The 20,098-nt window shown below is 42.9% G+C and overlaps 1 protein-coding gene and 1 long non-coding RNA gene across 19 annotated transcripts in view; one reads left to right on the forward strand and one right to left on the reverse strand.

Annotated features, from left to right (window-relative positions):
• LOC132250034 (uncharacterized) overlaps nt 1-16,818 on the reverse strand; it is a 45,217-nt gene extending 28,399 nt beyond the window's left edge. The window contains exon 1 of the long non-coding RNA XR_009461625.1: nt 16,635-16,818. This is a non-coding gene — a long non-coding RNA (uncharacterized LOC132250034). The remainder of the gene's footprint in view (nt 1-16,634) is intronic.
• The window catches only part of SYT1 (synaptotagmin 1), a 672,911-nt gene that overhangs the window by 553,175 nt on the left and 99,638 nt on the right, over nt 1-20,098 (forward strand). For all 18 annotated transcript variants that reach the window (XM_059726116.1, XM_059726117.1, XM_019493983.2 and 15 more), the window contains one exon: nt 4,367-4,534. In XM_059726116.1, the coding sequence (XP_059582099.1) occupies nt 4,367-4,534 (168 nt within the window). The remainder of the gene's footprint in view (nt 1-4,366; nt 4,535-20,098) is intronic.

Raw genomic sequence — 20,098 nt, forward strand, 5'->3', positions numbered from 1 at the left:
GTCTCTAGTGATTCCCATTTATATAATTAACTGCACAAGGGACCTTCCAAGCTATGACAATATGGATTTTGCACCTTCCCTGAGATGCTCAGGGGAAGATGAAAAATCCAAAGTCCCCAGATCCAGGCTGTCAGAGAATGGAGCAGTCCTCAGGTCTCCAAGATGGTAACTAGCAAGGAACCGTCATCCTGGTCTAATCCCACAAGGAGAATGAGAGAGCAGTTCTTCAAGAAAGCAGTCCCTGGGCAGCGGAAGTAGTTTAAAAACTCTCCCCATGGATATACAGGAGCATAGAGCAAGGTTTGTACTGTGCCATTGGCTATTCTGCCAAAGTTCCTTCCTCCCTTCTCTTTGTCTCAGGACGTGGAAAAGCTGAGTGCTTACAGTCAAGGGAGGAAACAAAGGGCCAAAAGTTCGCTTCCCCTTGTTAGCCCAAACAAAGCCTCCCCACTGGTGAAGCCAATGGACAGGTGATAGATGTGTCCGGCATTATTGCCAAACATTGGCGACATGTAGGAGGTGCATGCTAGTGTACATACACCCCCTGAGCATGGCAGTGCACCCCTTGCAAAAAGGCACCACCAAAACTGCCAGTGGTGCCTGTGGGCGGTGGCTGCTTGCCACCTCCCTCCCCCACCACTTCTGACACCTCTGGCAGCGTCTGTGGGTGGTCCGTGATTGCTGCTGGCCGCTGCTGGCAGTGTCTACTGGTGGTTGCCGACCACTGGCCAGTGCTCACCACGCCTCGACCCTTGCTGCTGACAGCACCGTGGTCACCTGTGGGAGCTCCCCACTTGCCGCCGCCACGCTCCCACCACCAACAGCACCGCTGCCACTTGTGGGAGCTCACTGTGTTCCCCCAGCCTCCGGGGGCACATGGCATTCATGTTGCTAGAGCTCCTTAAAAATGTATTTAAGTAAAATAGCTGTACATAAAGTTAAGTTAGTGATGAAAAATATAAACATGGTAAATTATTTACCATTTCATATTTTCAAACTTGTCAAGGGGCAGTAAGTCTAGCACATGGCGACATAAATTTATGGAAAGGGAGGCTTTAAGAAATGGTTGTCCTCAGGAATATGATTGTAATATTGTCATAAAGATGCACATAAACTGACTTAGCCCTTTGCATGTTGCACATCCAAAACCTACTGCACCTTTTTAAAATGGTTACCCGAGTAACTCACAACATTTACATATATTTTGTTATTGTACTTCTACATTGTGAATGAGAGCCCTATATCCACTGAAGTTACCATGGTTGTTAGTGGAAGCAGGATTAGGTCCTTAACTTGTAAAGCTCTTTAGTGTTATATCCCAAATTGTAAAGGAAGAGAAGGGGGAAGTACCATATGGTCAGCCAGTAATTTTAAAAGCTAGCAAATGCCAATAACAAAATATCTGAAGACCCAGAGCTTAAATAGACTGGAACATTAAGATGTTAATATGGCCAAATATTCTGCCATGCTTTGACATCCCTTTTTATATAGACAGTTAATAGAAAAATGTTTACTGAAGCATAAGGTAACCATTGTACTTCCAAATAACAAAAATGTATTAAAATTGACCAACCCTTCAATGCAAGTCCAAACAATTTCTTAATTAGGCTTTTACAGCCAGCTACTCAAGTGTGGCTTACCTGAACGGCATTACTTCCGCTGAATATTAAAAATCTGACTAATAAACATCCTAACCTGCAACATCTGTCCCAAACACATCAGAACAGCTGGAGAATTAGTCAGGACTTGGCCTTCTGCTGCTACAATTTCTAACTAAATACTAAGACTTTGAATGAACCTCAGAGTCTATGTCATAGATTCATAGATGTTAGGGTCGGAAGGGACCTCAATAGATCATCGAGTCCGACCCCCTGCATAGGCAGGAAAGAGTGCTGGGTTCAGATGACCCCAGCTAGATACTCATCTAACCTCCTCTTGAAGACCCCCAGGGTAGGGGAGAGCACCACCTCCCTTGGGAGCCCATTCTAGACCTTGGCCACTCTAACTGGGAAGAAGTTCTTCCTAATGTCCAATCTAAATCTGCTCTCTGCTAGCTTGTGGCCATTATTTCTTGTAACCCCCGGGGGCGCCTTGGTGAATAAATCCTCACCAATTCCCTTCTGTGCCCCCGTGATGAACTTATAGGCAGCCACAAGGTCGGCTCTCAACCTTCTCTTGCGGAGGCTGAAACGGTCCAGGTTCTCTAGTCTCTCCTCGTAGGGCTTGGTCTGCAAGCCCTTAACCATATGAGTGGCCCTTCTCTGCACTCTCTCCAGGTTATCCGCATCCCTCTTGAAGTGTGGCGCCCAGTACTCCAACTGCAGTCTGACCAGCGCCCGATAGAGGGGAAGTATCACCTCCTTGGACCTATTCGTCATGCATCTGCTGATGCACGATAAAGTGCCATTGGCTTTTCTGATGGCTTCATCACACTGCCGACTCATGTTCATCTTGGAGTCCACTAGGACTCCAAGATCCCTTTCCACTTCCGTGCTACGCAGCAGGTCATTCCCTAGGCTGTAGGTGTGCTGGACATTTTTCCTCCCTAGGTGCAGCACTTTGCATTTCTCCTTGTTGAACTGCATTCTGTTGTTTTCTGCCCACTTGTCCAACCTGTCCAGGTCTGCTTGCAGCTGTTCCCTGCCCTCCGGCGTGTCCACTTCTCCCCATAGCTTTGTGTCATCTGCAAACTTGGACAGAGTACATTTCACTCCCTTGTCCAAGTCACTGATGAAGACATTAAAGAGTATCGGTTCCAGGACCGAGCCCTGCGGGACCCCACTGCCCACACCCTTCCTGGTCGAAACTGACCCATCCACCACGACTCTCTGGGTGCGACCCTCTAGCCAATTCACCACCCACTGGGCTGTGTAGTCATCCAAGTCACAGCCTCTTAACTTGTTCACCAGTATGGGGTGGGATACCGTATCGAAGGCCTTCCTGAAGTCTAAGTACATGACATCCACCCCTCCTCCTGTATCCCGGCGTTTTGTAACCTGGTCATAAAAAGAGACCAGATTAGTCAGGCACAATCTGCCTGCTACGAACCCATGCTGGTTTCCCCTCAGCATAATTTGTCCTACCGGGCTCTCGCAAATGTGAGCCTTGATAATTTTTTCAAAGATTTTGCCGAGGATGGAGGTGAGACTGACTGGCCTATAGTTGCCCGGGTCCTCCTTCCTCCCCTTCTTGAAAATGGGGACCACATTGGCCCTTTTCCAGACCTCCGGGACATGGGCCATGCGCCATGAGCGTTCAAATATTCCCGCCAGTGGCTCTGCTATGATGTCGGCCAGTGCCTTCAGCACCCTCGGATGGAGCTCATCCGGGCCTGCCGACTTAAAGGCATCCAGTTCTTCCAAGTGACTCTGCACCATCTCAGGGTCTACGCATGGAAGTCTGGTGCCTTGCTGCTGCCTCTCTACAACCCCAGTGTGAGATTTGTCTTGCCCCTCGCTTAGGAACGCTGAGGCAAAGAACTCGTTGAGGAGTTCAGCCTTGTCCCCTCTGTCCGTCACCAATTGTTTCTGCCCATTTAGCAGGGGTCCTATTCCTCCCTGGGTCTTCCTTTTACTCCCTATATATATGAAAAACAATTTCTTGTTGTCCTTTACTTGGGATGCCATCCTCAGCTCCATGGTAGCTTTGGCCTGTCTAGCTGCCTCCCTACAAGCGCGAGCAGAGGAGGTATATTCGTCTTTGGTGATTTCTCCCTGTTTCCACTTTTTATGTGCTCCCCTTTTGGCCCTTAGGCTGCCCTGGATTTCTCTGGTCAGCCAAGGAAGCCTCCTGGCCCCTTTCCCTCTTTTCCCTCGCATCGGGATCATCTTGCTTTGTGCCTGAAGGATCATTTTCTTAAGGCACAGCCACCATATAAGGTACCATGTTGAAAAATATGCCTGAGTAAATAATAGATAGTTGCACTGTAAGGAAACTATTTAATCTCTAGTTCTTTATGTCAGAAGCAGTAAGCTAGGTCTGTACTGTCTCATCAGTCTGTAGGCTGTCCTCTTCTGACTGTTGACAACATGATTTATTGAGGTAAAGATAGTAGAGGATTAGAAGCTCATGTATCTTTGGGGCAAATAATTGGCCTCCAGTTTCAGTTTCACCACCCACAAAATAATTTTGAGGACAGAGGACAAACAATAAGAGTGATGAGTGAGCTGCCACATTACACTATTGAGTGCCATATTCTAGTCTCAGAAAACAGTGCATCAGGTGACTAAAAAACTATACCTCATAATTTCCCCAAGTTCAATTTACCCAGGATGACAGCTGATAAACCATAGAAATGGATTTGCATTGCAGTAACCCCAGCTTTATTCTTTCCATTTTGAAGTTTGTCATTTTCTTTTCTTTATAGGTGCCATACTCTGAACTGGGTGGAAAAACCTTAGTGATGGCAGTATATGACTTTGATCGCTTCTCCAAACATGATATTATTGGGGAATATAAGGTTGCTATGAACACAGTGGACTTTGGTCATGTGACTGAGGAGTGGCGAGATTTGCAAAGTGCTGAGAAGGAAGAGGTAGGAAAACATAACTGTTTGTTTTGGGTGGCATACTTTCATCCTCTGTTGAAGAAATGGTTAAACTATTAATTGAGAACTGATTTACAGCCACAAAAATAATCCCAACCTGGTGTTAGCCTGATTAATTTTCTATTAATCATGAAACAAAGCTTCTTGTAAACATGTATAAGATCAGAAAGTGTTCATGCTGCATTATGGCTTGTTACCTCTGCTTCCAATGGTTTTTGACACTCCATTCACTTTGATCTCAGGGAAAAAAGCTTAACAGAGGGTGAAATTTTACTTGAGTGAGTGCACTGTGTACCCACAAAATGCATGTCTGTATTTGCCATTAAACAGTGGGATCAGTTTGCCCCTATACTTAATTGTGACCATAGATCTGAATACATCTATCTCTAAGTATCTGAGTGTGAGAGTAGGTATTGATCTTTTTGTTAACATGCTATACTGAATACTACTCAGTGGGCACATCTACATGTTCATTAATGCATCTTTGCCACTGTGCATTAAATTTAGTACCTCTAGAAGGCATTTAGGCATATGCTCCAGGAGTAGGGGGAGGGGGCGCTTTAATTAGAGCAGCTCTGAGAGCTGCTCTAATTAAAGAGCCCAGAGCATCTCATATATCAGCATCCCCACACTTCAAAATGGCAGCGGGGGCACTTATCTAAAGTTCGTTCAGTGAGCTTTAGATAAAGCACCCCCGCTGCCATTTTGAAGCTTGGGGATGCTGATAAACTAGATGTGGGAAGCTCCTGCAGCACAGTAATTGCCACACTGCAGCCAACTCAGTTAATCGAGTCTGCTGTGACGCACTGGAATTACAGCACTTCAAAGCAACCTCCCTGTTCATGTATAGCCACCCTCTAATATGAGGTACTAGATAAAGGTGCAGAAGCTGCACTAATGTGCAGTAGCAAAGGTGAACATTTTTTTGTGACTCTTAATGCACAGTAAACTAATTCTACTGCGCATTAGAACATTAGCATGTTTTTTTCCGTGACGCGCTAATGTGCAGTAGAACAATCCACTGCTCATTAAAGCATCTTGTGTAGATGTGCCCAATAACAATGAATTACGTTAGATGATTAAAATGATGCATTAACACACACTTGGAATGAAGTGTACTGAACTATTTGATTATTTTTCCATTTCTTGTTTCTATGGTTCCCAGTATTTTGCACCCTCTTTGGAACAGGGCTCTTGTTGTTTGCCATGTAAAGTAATATTCTCCAGGCACCCATGCTACTTTTTGGAAATGTTAAATAACTAAATTGTGCATTCTGTAGAGTTGTTCATACCAGCACATCTACTTTTTGCTTATTAAAAGAACATTATTTTCTCAAACTTTATATTATTATTCCTTTTGATTGCCAGATAATAGCTGCCTACTCATGGTAGTAAGAATGCACAGCATGTTTCACTTTTCTGGTGAGAGTAGAATAAATTTGAGGCTGACTTCTTTATTGTCTAATTTAGCCAGTACATTTCCTTACATTCTGACCTGGATTCTTATAATTAAAGTGACAACCTCTGGATGAAATCCATCCTTAATACATGTGAAGAAAAGCTGAATGTTGGATTTAGATTTGTAGTTGGTAGCAATGTGTTGAATTAAATTTTCATTCTTCCCTGTTGGCAGAGAAGTCCCTATGTCTTCTCAGATTTTCTAAAATGATAGGTTTTACTAACTGATTCTTCCATGTTAAGTTCTGATGGCTATATCATCTAACCGGGCATTAGACTATATTAGGTGGCATTTTCTTGATCACAACTTCTCTTCTAGGATTCATTTATTGAAATGTTTTTGACATTAGTGTCCTTGTAATAAGGCATATTTCTTTTCCACTCTTAAAGCAAAAGGTCAAAAGAGATGTGTCAATCAGATTAGAACAAGAGGCCTAATTCTGGGCAACAATTCTTTAGTTTGTGCAAATTGGAATAATCAGAAAGTATTAAATCAAGGCATGTTTGATCCTTCCAAACTTTATTATATGATGAAAGTTCACAGTTCCAAAAACTGGACTTTTACCCTATTACCTTTTGTGGCATCGAGTATTTCATATCCCTGTATTACAGACAGCATGAAATATAGTCAATTGAGGAATGAAAAAGATTTAAAACAAAAATATTATTTTCCAGTGCAGACAGCCAACACAATAATACAGGTTAGTGTTGGGTTTCATTTGTAATGTGATGGATAACAATCTCTGTTGAGCATTCATTCATTCATTCATTCGTTTTATATGCCATCTTCCCAACAAAGGCTCAGGGCAGCTTACAGTGAGAGCAGGAATAACTTATGAAATATGAAAAAAAAAAAAAAAGAGGACCAATAAACTTTAAAGAGAACTAGAATATTGGCAGAAAACAGACCTCCCACTAAACAGTATCTCAGCCTAGCTTTGTCTGCTAAATGCCTGCCCAGATAGGAAGGTCTTACAGCACCCCCCAAAAGAGGCCTAGGGTCAGGCTCTGGTGAGCCTAAGAGTTTTCAGAGCTGAGGATGAACTGCACACTGAAGGTGCACAGGAAGTTCCTTTTGGCTAATCTTAGTGATGTGATGGGACAAAAGGGAGAAGGCACCCCTTTAGACAAACTGTTTGGGACCCTACAGCACCTGGAAACCTACTGGAAGCCAGTACAGCCTCTGGAGCACCAGCGTTATGTGCTCCTGGCAACCCAACCATCAAAAGGCAGGCTGCCATGTTCTGCACCAACTTCCGCTTCCTAGTAGTCTCCAAGGGTGGCCCTATACAGAGTGTACTATAATAGTTTAGCAATAAGGTGAAAAAGGCATGGATGATAATGGAAAGAAAAGGTCACAGACTTCTCACCAGATTAAGCTGGTGAAAGGCATTCCTAGCCATCAGCTCCACCTGGAGATTCAGGTGCAGTGCACCAATGGTTCTCAATCTTTTTTTGTACCAAGACCATTTGTAAACATCAATGGCCAATTCCAGCCTAGTGCCCCTCAGTCCCGACCCGCTGCCCTCTGCCCCCAGGTCCAGCCCCTCAATGTGTGAGACATGGGGGTGCCCAAGCAGCCCCTTGCAGGCTGGAACTCTGCCAATCTGCAAGGGAAAAGCCATTGTTTCCCACATTTTACTCCTTTAAAAGAGAACCCATTTTTTAATGTTTGTTAATCCATTTTTAAAGTGTGCTCGTGACCCTTTCATATAAACTTGCAACCTACTTTTGGGTTGCAACACACAGGTTGAGAAACGCTGAAGTAGAGGATTCAGAGGCACCTCTTGGCTGTTAACTTGACTGAAGCCCATCAATAATAGGTGTCCCAATTCCCCGCCCCCCCCCCCCAAGTCACTGGTCTGCCCATCACCTCTGTCTTGTCTGGATTCAGTATCATTTGGTTCAACTGCATCCAATAACCAACAGCAACCAAGCAGTGGGAGAGGATCAAAATTACTAGGCCAGGGTCAAGTCTGAAAGAGAGGTAGTGCTGGGTGTCATCTGGATATTGATGGCACCTCACTCCAAATCTATGTACAATCTCACATAATGGACTCATATACATATTGAACAGGAAAGGAAATGAGATGAAGCCTTTGGAGACCCCACAGGAAAGGTCCTGAGAGAGAATGAGGACTCACCTATCACCACCTTCTAGGGGTGTAGTTACAATTGTAGTTACATGTAACAATTTAACACCGACCTAACATTCCTGAAAGCTATCAGATGTTAAGTTAGCACATACCAAACAGTTGCACATTTGAGATTAATACCCTTCACAATGGGCATAGCTCTTATCTGTCACTAGAGAGGCCTGGCGAGCAGGGGTTTGGCTAGTGTCCTGCTCGCTGGCTCCCTAGCAGCAACACACAGAAGCACACTGGCCTTAGATTTGCCAGCAACTGTTACAGGTTACAGCTTACTGGTGCTGTTACAGGTTACTTCTAAAACATTTTAAATGAGTCATAAAGTTAGAACAGTTTCAGAGCAGTCAAAAGTTAAAGCATAATCCTGTCTCAGACCTGCACAACTGGGATTTGCCATTAGATAGCCCCTGGTTCCTGAGCAGAGGTGTGCACAGGAACCAGGACTCTATCCCTCCTCTGGGGTGGGAGTGGGGGTGAGAGGATGTCATATAGTTCAGAGGTGGAGAAATCACCACAGGGGCTATGGGATGGGGCACCCCAGGATGATGGGACAATGAAAATAGAATATTTTATCTCCCCAGAGAAGACTAACATTACCCTGGAGCAACCTGAGAATAATAGATCAAAGATAGCCCTTGCCTCTAAATGGTTTAGAGCAGGGCTGGGCAATTATTTGGCTGGAGGGCCACTTAAGGAGTTTTAGTGAGCTCTTGAGGGCCAGTGGGCAGAGAGGGGTGCTGACCTGGCCTTGGCCCCCTGTCAAAGCTGTTTATACCATCTGTCATGGTGGCTGGGGGTGGGGAGGACAGGGAGATGCCAATTTATCCTATCTGGCCCCAGGCCCATCCACCCCACACCCACCTCTGGGGAGCTAGACAGAGCAAGCAGGCAGCCAGGTAGGATCTCCATGAAGACCAGCCCAGGACACCCATGGGCAAGGCGTGCTTGGCCGGGCAGATGGGATGGTGCTGCAGACAGGCAGGGAATGACATCCATGAGCCAGGATGGTGGACAGGGCCAGGATTGCAGGGCAGTGACAGTATGGGGCCGGGGCCCAAGGTAGTGCCACAATCTGTTGTCCACATGTCCCTGTGACAGGGAAATACATCACAGGGATGAGCTGGGAGCATATCACAGCTTTGCCCTGGTCCCCAGTTCTACTCTGTCACTGCCCTGTAATCCCACATCCAGCCCTCACCCACCCATCCCATTCCCAGACTCCACCCTCCACCCACCCACATCCCCATCCCATCTGCCTAGCCAAGCATGCCCTGCACACAAAGGTCCTGGGCTGGTCTCCTTGGAGACCTCACCCACCCACCCGCTCCATCTGGTGCCCTGGCAATTGGTGCAGGGCAGATGGGCCCAGGGGACCCAGGCAACAGTGCCAGGGTCCAGCAGTGGCAGGGCATGCACTTGCAAGGGCTGCCAAGAAGCTGAGTCTGTCTGCTGCACCACTCCTGCCCCAATGCCCCTCATGCAGACTGCAGCTCCATGTGCCTGAAAATCCATGTGCACAGATAGGGCAGGGGCCCAGAACTAGCAGGACCAGCCAGACCCATCACATCCTGGGAATTCCCCCAGGCTGTGCATTACCTGGGAATCCACCTGGGCGGTGCAAGGCCAAGGGACCTGACTTAGGCTGAATAGGATCACTTGGTGGGCTGGATCTGGCCCACGGGCCATATTTTGTCCACCCCTGGTTTAAAGGGTACTTAGCATGGGTTAAGACTCTTTAACCAGCGAATGATTTGATTCTGGAGAGCAGCGTTCATTGTTTATAATTATTCTAGAAACATAATCTCTCCCAGGATCAAGAACATAAGCATTGGAAAATAGTTTGGAGGGTTATTTCAAGGGAAATTTCTTTCTCATTTGATGTCTTTCAAATACTTAATATGCAGCCATTATTGATCATGGTCTGTTCCCTTACTCTGCAGCAGTGATATAAAAAAGATCCTACCAAGCCAATTATTTTACTTGCAGAATCTTTATCTGAGTTTATTCTAAGGACAGAGTAGCTGATGTGTGGTAACCTTTTGCTTTCTCCAAAAATCAAAGCTACTACCCTCATAATTTGTATAGCCTTCAAGCATTCAGGCCTCTAGAACATACCCCAAAATATTATCTACTAGCAAATGGCCACACATTTAAAATAATAGTAGTCTACTCTAGATAAAATCTGGGGGAGTCTGTATATTTTGTAATCATGAGAAAAAAGAGAGAGAAAGTGTTAATCGGCTAAGGGGGTGTGTTCACAAATATTCATACCTTTCAGCTTGTTCCTGAGGCTCAGATACTAGAAATGCTTCTGAATAATTCCTGACTACCCATTCTTCATTTTGGTTGGCAAATTACACAGAATTAACAAATATAAAACTGCTGCTACAAATGGTACAGCAAAGTTTACCTAGGCCAGATGTGCAGCAATAGACACATGCTTATATCTTGTTAGTGCTCAACAGCATGGTACAGCAACCTGGCCTACTAATTATAAGCCATGGTAAAAATAGAATTAAGACCCTAAGCATTGGATTCCATCCAGAATTGTATGGCAAATGTAATCATCTTAAATTACTGCAAAGACATTTTATAACATATTCCACATATTATAATTGCAGAATGTAACATTCATCATTGAAAAGCAAATTTGTGTATAGTCTGCTCAGTTATAATATACTTTGCATGAGAAAGATCATGGGGGTTAGTTGTTTGGTTTGTAGGTTTGGGCGGGGAGGGTTACTTGTATCATCAGTTGGGATTTTCAGGTCCTAACAATTTGTCACTAAGTGGAATTATAAGTAAGTTGGCAATTAAATGGATCTGAAATCAGATTCTGATATATTCTTAACATTTTAATTACAGCCCTGAAGTAAGTTATATTCCAAAGAGCATTAATGGTAGTCATGACCAATCACTTTGTAAGAGTCATCTAAGTGACCTCAATCAACTTGAATACAAAGATCTTATTTTCTCCTACTTCATGTGGGATTTAGTTGTTTCCCATAATAACACATACATTTTAATGAACAGCATAATCACAAAGGAGAAATCCAGTTTATATGTTGTTGGTCTCCTTTCTGCTCATGAGGCTCCACCATGCTCTTCAGCCCCGTTTTTGAAAGGGTCTGCAATGAAGTCAGGGGATGAGGATTTAATGAAATGTTAGATGCTTCTCTCTACCTCTCATGACCCAGCCCAATTTGAATGGCATCTTGGAAAAGGCTGAATAATAAATGTCGGTAACACACTTAGGAAAATAAGAGCTCTGTTTAAGCATTTGCTATGCACTGTGGGAGTCTTGCACGCCTGCATCAATCTACGCAATGATTGCAGCATATTGAGTAGGCCATTATGCATGAATGAAAAGCCCTAAATCAATTGTGCCTTACTGCTAATATAACAAATCCTTAACATCACAGGAAAGGTGGAAGAGATGGAAGGACTACTGTCTTCCATCACTTCTTGCATGTAAGACTTTGGGTAGAGTGAGAAGAAAAGAGGCACTAAAAGGAGCTTGCTAACAAATGTCATTGTCATTATCTCTATCTGAGTCCCTTGGGTGTTAGCACTCCAGTTCAGTGGGCTAGAGAGAGCTCCGTCATTGTGAGTCACATTCAATGCCATGGCCCACTTATTGCAAATTATTCATTTTTCCCCCTCCAGATATTTTGACAATTTTTCACATAGGCCCAAATACTATCCTAATAATCAAGGTATTTGAATGCATGATGAAAGAAGCCTCATAACCCCCTTCTATGGATAGAAGAACTTTCTGCCTGCTGAGAGCCTGTGCACAGATTGCTGGCATCATTCCCCTTCCACACACTACAGATCTGCTCTGCTGGGAGCCATCTGTATCTGCAGAGGATTTGGGCATAGAGCAGGTCTTTTTGTTTTAACACCAACACACACTTCACTGAAATTAAAGCTCAACTAAACTAATAAGCCATCTAGTTATTGAATCCCCAGTGCCAAAGCTTTGTAGGTAAGGGTTAAAAGAGAAGGGCATCTATGCAAACAGCAAATCACTGACATTTTTGCGATATAAAGGTTGGACAGCGGATCTAATAGGCCTTTTCATTCTCTTGTAATAGTACTTAGCTCTTACATAGCTCCATGGCTATCCTAGTGCTTTATAAAGAAAAGTATCATTATCCCTGTGGGAATGCTGTCACAGTGTCAGATAAATTTTAAAATTTTAGGGCTTTTAATTTAATGGAATTTTAGAATAGGTTTCTGTGTTCTCAGCTATATTGTTTAATTTCAAATTGAGACCATCTTATTGTATGTTTCTCCTAATTTTTAAGCTTTCAAGACACTGCAGAATTTTATATTGTATATACTCCATTCTGTGTGACATCTGTTCTTTGGAAAGAGTTGAACATTTTTGCCATGAGATAGAGGTCAGGTTGAGACTTTCAGAACCTGGGAGACAGCTTTAATTTGTGAGATTAAGGCCACATACAGGTATTATGTTTCTACCAGAAGAATCACCACTCTCCTGGTAGAAACTATGAGTATACAAACCTTCATTCAATTCCTTTTGGGAAGAAACATGCCCCTTCTGGGAGAAATATCTTCTAGGGCTGGGAGAGGATCAAGGCTCCCCACCGTTCCACAGACTGGGAATTGCCCAGTCAGGGGAATGGGTGGAGGGCACATTGCCCTATTCCTTCTGTCCCCCCTTTGGACTGCTCTGAGGAGTGGGCTTTATGCTGTTGCTCCCTCCACTCAGCTCTGGGCCCCACCTAGTTGTCTGAGAAAAAGTTGAGGACTCCAGGCCCCTCCCAGATCAGTCTGGGAGAGGAAAGAGGCATCTTCCACTGTTATCTGCCTCTTCCCCAAACCAAGTACTTCCTGGCTTTAGGAATGGGCTGGGTTTTTTTCCTCGTTGCTCCCCTCTGTTCCTGGAGATTGGGAGTAGAGCAGTGGACCTGGCCTACTGAGGAAGACACAGGGACTCTTTCCCTGCCACTTCGCTGCTCCCCACACCTTCCCCAGCTCAGGATCACCCTGTTCTGGTGAAGGCCAGGAGAGCAGGGGAGAGGGCACAACTGCAGGTTGAATATATGCATGCTCCCCCTCCTGGTAGGATTTCTACTGTTTCTCAGAACTTCCACTGTTAGAAATGAATGCCTGTTCATGGCCTAAGTATTTTAGCAGGTTGATTTAATCATCAGGAGTTAACGAGGTAGTTAACATTATACGTTGCACTTTTTAGGGTAATCATTTCAGAGCTAATACCCACTGAGATCAACAGAGCATTTGACACTGCACAGCAGTATTTCTTTTGGCTCTGTATCACCACCTATTTCAACACTTTTGCATTCATGCCCTTGATAATCCTATTATACCTCTACCTTCTTGTATTCCACCTCTGGAGAAGAAACATGTACCTGATGGTCACAGACATTTTTGCTTCATAATGAGGGGCATAATGGACTCACTTGAAAACAAAAGAAAAAGACTATTGTGTCTTGCCTGGATATAAGGAAATTAAGTGCAGCTGGGCAACATGCTATCCAGAGTGCGTTTGGAGGTTAGAAAACTTTATGCTACTTATTTGTTGGAAACAAGTGAATTACCAATTTAACTTTCACATGTGGATATGCATTGTGAGCTAATGTGGTGAAGAGTGCTTCCCTGTGTCCATAGATTTACAGCAACAGTTTAAACATCTCCCTAGGAATCAATATGCAAAAAGAATAATACCAAACAGAGGAACTTCCTGACAACTCTGCTGAAGGTATGCAAAGAATAGTAAAATTACAAGGGAAAAGGTAGGAATAAAAGAGTGACAATCTCTTTTTTTTTCTTTAGATTTTTTTTTTTTTAATGTTCAAAATCAGGACAGACAATAAAGAGAATGGCAAAGTCAGTTAAAGTCAAGTGCATTAAACCTGACTGTCTCACATTCTAGGTCACTTGAAAAGTGATGTTATGCCTGTTTTTCCATAAGCTTCTTAGAAACAAGGCGAGAGAGGTCAAAATGCTCTCAACTAATTCTTTCTAAAAGGTTTAAGGAGAGCCTGGACTGCACAGGTGGTGGAAGTGTTATGCGGTCATTTACAGAGAGGTCATTAGTTCACATTGTTATGTGAGTCACTGACATTGGCTGAAATCCAGTCAAAATGGAAGATTCTTTCCTCCATACTGGAGATACTCCTAGAAAGTTGTCTTGCAGTGGAGAGGCAAAGAGATTCCTAGAGTCTCTTCTGCAGCTCGCCAGTTATAACAGTAACTCTGACAACTTGGCAGTGGTTGCAGCACACTCCCTGCTCTACTAAATCTGCTGCAGTAGAAGGGCAGGGATCAGGGTTTTGTGGGCTGTTTCCCTTAGCAGGATATTAGTCCATGCTTTAAATTAGTGCAAAGAGGGAAGGGAAATGCTTTGCATTCTCCCTGCACTCTTTGCAAATCCACAGAGCCTGGCCAGTATATGGCCCTGACTCAGTGGGCCCATCTACATGTGTGCTTTAATGCACGTTAGTCTATTTTAACGCATATTAAAGCACATTAAAGCATTAAAATAGGCCAAAGCGCATCAAGCGTCACTTAAAAACCATGGGTGCCTATGCATGGTTACTCTGATGTGCTGGAATCCCAGTGCATCAGAGAAGACTTGATTAATAGTCTGCCGGAGTGTGGCAATTGCCACATACCAGCAGCCTCCTGCATCTTGTGTATCAGTGTCCTTACGCTTAAAAATGGTGGCAGGGGTGCTTAAACTGAAGCCTGTTGAATGAGCTTTAGCTCAAGTCCCCCCGCTGCCATGTTTAACTTGGGGACACTGATACAGGAGATACAGCAGTGCTTTAATTAGAGCGCCTTTCAGAGGTGCTCTAATTAAAATGTCACCCTCCCCACACCCAGAGCACATGTAAAAGTGCTCCACGCTCTTTTATTAATTTTCATTAAGGCAAGCTAATGCACATTTTCTTAGTATCTCACAATAGTGGGCTCCTACAGGAGTGTGTCAGGAGCCTGCTCCAATGTGCTGGAAATCCAGTGCATTGGAGGAGGCTCGATTAATCAAGTCTGCTGAAGTGCGGAAATTGATGTGCTCTGGCACCCTTCTGCATTACATGTATCAGTATCCCCATGAATCCCCACACTGATGGCAGCGTGCTTTGAAATAAAACACATTTAATGAGCTTTAGTTCAAAGTGCCCCACTGCCATTTTTTCAGTATGGGGACACTGATACACGTGACACATGGGCACTTTTAACTAGCACAGCTTGCTAACTAAAGCACCTGATGCAGTGTCCCAAAGTACGTGCAAGAATGCCAAGAGATACTAGATTTAATGGGCATTAACTAAAGCACAATGCATGTGTAGAGGTACCCAGCCTGACCAGCATTTTAACAGGCAGAAAGAAAGTGCAAATCTCAACTGGAGAAATTGGTCCATTCAATAAAAAGTTGAGACAGGTTATAGAAGTGGGATAGTGTTATTTCTATCCACATTGTACCATCTCTATGAATAACTGAGGCATTTTGGTCTCCAGAAGCATCAGTATAAGATGCACTTTGAAGAAGTTAAAGCAAAGGTATGGAAATTGTCATCTGGGAAAGAAAGAGATTAATCTTTTTTTTTTTTTATACAAGTTCTTAAACATCAATTTAAACCATGTCAAGGATTACCATAGTAACCATTTAGCCTCTTTGCAGAGCTTGTTGTATTTCACTTTAACTTAACAGTTTGCTGAACTGACATTTGAAGTGCTTTATAGTGTCGCCATGATAGGAATCGATACCATGAATTCCTTTATTTAAAAAAAAAAGTGCAGTTTAACTCTAAAACATGGCCCAGTATTATCACTTGTACCTTCTGTGGTAGTTTATAGCAGTATCTTTTAAAGGGTTAGATTATAAGGCAGTGCATGATGTTGCTGTGTTTCTGCCTGTTTCTCCCTGTGTACTTTCCTTGAGAGATAATAGCAAGTATTTAAACTAAAGGAAAACCGTGTCTCTAATCCAACTAATTATTGTAACAGGAGGGACGGCAGGGTCGCCGTGCTAGCCCTTGCCACCTCCTCTACTGTGCCAAGCTTCAGATTTGCACCCTCTTATTCTCACCCGCCACGACTTTGATATGTTTCTTTTGTGGGGAGGCTACTTCTCCTCCACTTGGCCACAGTTCTCCTGCTCCGGGCATCCGGCATGTCTAGGCCTTGCAGGCCTTCTCTCTGCGAGGCTGCCCCTCTCACCGGGGCTCTTCCCTCTCTGCGAGGCTGCCCCCTCTCACCAGGGCCCTTCTGTGGAGCTGGGGTCTGCACCCCCGAACTCCGTGCCCTCACTGGGGCTGGGGTCCTCACTCTATCGTGAGTCCTTTATGAGGCCTCCTCCATCCCCTTATAGCCTCACCCAAACCACCGGTGTTAAACAAACTGCAAACACAGACAACAACATAAACACAAGCCCCTGGGCTACAACACAAACATAAGCCTCCAGCTATAACTAGGCTCAGGCCTACCAGGTTTTCTCTCCTACCACAGTGACCAATGCTGCTCTGGCATTCAGGTTCTCTCTCTTCTGGCCAGGAGTTTCCTCATCCTTCCCTGTTGGTAGGGAACTCCTACTATCTTAGATGCCTGTCAGCAACTGCCTCTGGTCTCAGCTCCCCTCCTCCTCATACGAGCCAGGTCTTGCCTCTTATAGCCAGCTGACCGCTGGCAGGTGTGGGTCGTTTGCTGGCTCCCGTTGCCTTGGGAACCAGCACCCGAGGAATCTTCCGCGCGCTCTCAGTAGCAGGCACCTTTAGTGTCCTGCTACAATGCACATAGCTAGTTTATGTAAGTATGTATCCTTCCTGCTGTTATACTGACATTTCCTTTATTACAGCTATATGTAGTTATTATTGCACCTACAAAGACCAGTTGGGATTAGTTACATCCTTAGATTATTTATATACTTAAATCTAATCTTAGATTAGAACATAATTTTCTTTGGGGAGGGATCACTTTTTTCTGTGTTTATGAAGTCCTAATCCTGATTGGAAAGTATTTTGCTACACAAAACAAGAATGGAGATATGTGTAGAAAAATCCCCTTTTATACAAAGTCTTGGTTTTGGGGTTTTATGCTTTTCTTCCTTCGAAGTTAAAAGGAGACTGACATCTCTAGATTGTAAGACCTTGCTGTCTGCAAGCTTCACAGTCTCCACCTGACGGACTGATTATAGGTAGGCTTTAGCTTTAGTCATACAGATCAAAGCAAATAATATGCATCATTTGAAGATATTCACAAGTAACTGATAAGGGGCGCACAGCAAAAATATTTAAGAGAAAAATATCTATATAAATGCTCTTCTAGATTAAATAGTCTAGTTCATACAGTTATAAAGATAGTACTTTTCTGACAGCTTTTCTTGTCATCTAGAATTCTGAATTCTATGGAATCTCAGCCCCAGAACTAGGCCACTTGCTAAAGATCAAACCAACTGCCTTCTTGCCTTTCTTTCTCTCTGTATACACTGAAGTCATTGCCACCCACTTCTCATGAGAAAACTCAGTAAGAGTAACTGATCCCCTAGCTTCTCATCCTTCCTGGCCATTTTTGAAGTATACAGTCATTCTGGAAACATGAATGGTTTAGTGACAATTTAGCTTCATTTTCTATCCTATGTATGCTTAGGCTGCTATTGCTATTGCTTAGACACTGCTTAGACAGGAGATGAAACTTATGTGAATCATTCTTCCATCTCCTTTGCTCACAGGATTCTCATTGTGCCTATGTAAAAAATAAAGACCATGTATGGCACAGAAACATTTATCTTTTTTTTTTAATCCACTGCCAGTAGTGATGGAAACTAATGAAGCATCCATGATGATTTTATTAGTTCCATCAGCAGTCTTTAATACCATTGTCAAAGACATTTTGTTGACTTGGTTGTGTTGCTTTGATAGGTTAAAATGGTACTGCAGTAGTTCTTGAGCATGTGTACTGTCATGAGACTCCATTTAATCACCTCGGCTAGCTGCTGGGCGACAGTGCAAAGCACTGTGGACTGCAGTCACCAGTATATAGATAACACCCAACTCTCATTTCCTTCTAAACTGAGAATCAACTGTACCCATGTTTTTCATTGTTTAGTCATGGGTCTAGAGGTGAGAAAATTGACTGATATTCAACCTCATGATACTGTCATCTTAAATATTCCTCTTGGGGATTGTATCTGCATTTACAACCATATTACTGCCAGAGAGCTCAGGGTCAGAGTCAGAGTTGCAGCAGCTGCCTACTCCCCACTTCACTTCATATGCAAATGTAAAATAAGGGGCCTTTTTCCCTATCCTGATGGGGGGCGGGCTTTCTCCCCATGATGATTGGGGGGGAACAGACTCATTTTATATTCAAGTATATACAGTATTTAAATTCTGCCTCTCTTTCTCTTCCATTGTAACTTTGAAGATCCATTGGAGAATCTCTGTTGTTGATATCTGGGTTTAGGTTTCTAAAACTGACAGCAGTTCATCATCATCTGGTATCTTGAATTTACTTATTAGTGCCCAAGCCAGAGATTAGTTCGCTCTAGTGTATACTGCATATGTTTGTTCATTTAGGCTTTTACATTAATCAGTCATGCTAAACATTAATTTCCTCTGATGTTTTAAAAGAGGCACATTTTCTATAAAGAGCATGCCATTTTAGTCATTTCTTATTAATTTTTGCCTGTATACAGATACAGAAACAAAATACAACTGTTATAGATGCTGTAGCACACAAGATAAAAGCTGTAAATTGATGCACAGTAGGAAATTTCTTCCTGTAAATTTTCTTCATTTTCTGCATTTTTAGCCTCATTTTCTCTTGTTTTTTATTATCTTAATTATTAACCTATATATTTCAATATCAGAGCCTTCTAAAGGAAAGCACAATATGTTACTACATAATCCAAGTCAGTGACAAATCTAACCCTGTTGTCCCCTTTCAACAATAGGAGATCTTTTGTTTCATGGACATTTGACATAACGATGTATAATATTTCAATGTTTCTCTCAGCTTGGGAACATTTCTTACAACAAGCTCATTAATACTGCAGAATAATTTAGAAAATATAATATACTACATGGAACAGATTTCAATGCCACTAAAGCTACCTTAAATGTTTATCTTACTGCTTTATCAAGAGTTATATGTTTGTGTTTCTGTCTGCCAGAGGGAAAATAAATGCATGTTTAATTGTAAGGTATAGTACATTTCCATTAAGAAAAACTGAATACATAATTAACATTTTCTAATGTCCAATAGATGAAAATACAGGGCAATTTAAATTTAAGTTTGGTCTATTTTCAGCAGTAACAATATGCCTCAAAATAAATAAATAATGTTGTTTCTTTTTCATGGATTTCCACTTCAGAGCTTCACAATTGGCACCATTGCTTACAAGCTTAAATAGCAGCACAATGCTTCAGAGTTAAAGATTCAGAAGCTTTCCTGTTTACTTCTTCTCTGTCTTGAAAACTAGATATGTATCAGTCCCAAGCTCAGTCATCAATTATTATCATTATAAATTTGGATGTTACTTTTTTTTACATGTAAACAGGGATAAACGCCTTACACTTTTCTGGCCAACTTTTCATAGATTCACAGATTTAAAAAATTGGAGGTACTAGATGTAATGTGCATTACCTGAAGTAAATTAATGAATGTGTAGACACCCCCTTTAGAATACACTTTGGCATGCAGAGAGGTCTTTGGCAGGAATTCTGACTTCTCGTACGTCTCAGGACTTTAATTTCACCAGATATGCCTGTTTAGAGCTGAAGCTGTTCAAACTGGAAATTTCCAACATTTTGAAAAAGTGTTTTGTTCTGATTAGAAATTCAAAATTGCATGTGGAAGTTAAATTCCAAAAACCTCTCTCCTTCTTTTGATAAAAATTAAAAAACCAAAATGCTTCTGAATGTATTTCAAAACAGAATGAAGCAGCTGTTTC

This window comes from Alligator mississippiensis, chromosome 4 (genome assembly GCF_030867095.1).
Source record: "Alligator mississippiensis isolate rAllMis1 chromosome 4, rAllMis1, whole genome shotgun sequence".
Classification (NCBI taxonomy): domain Eukaryota; kingdom Metazoa; phylum Chordata; order Crocodylia; family Alligatoridae; genus Alligator; species Alligator mississippiensis.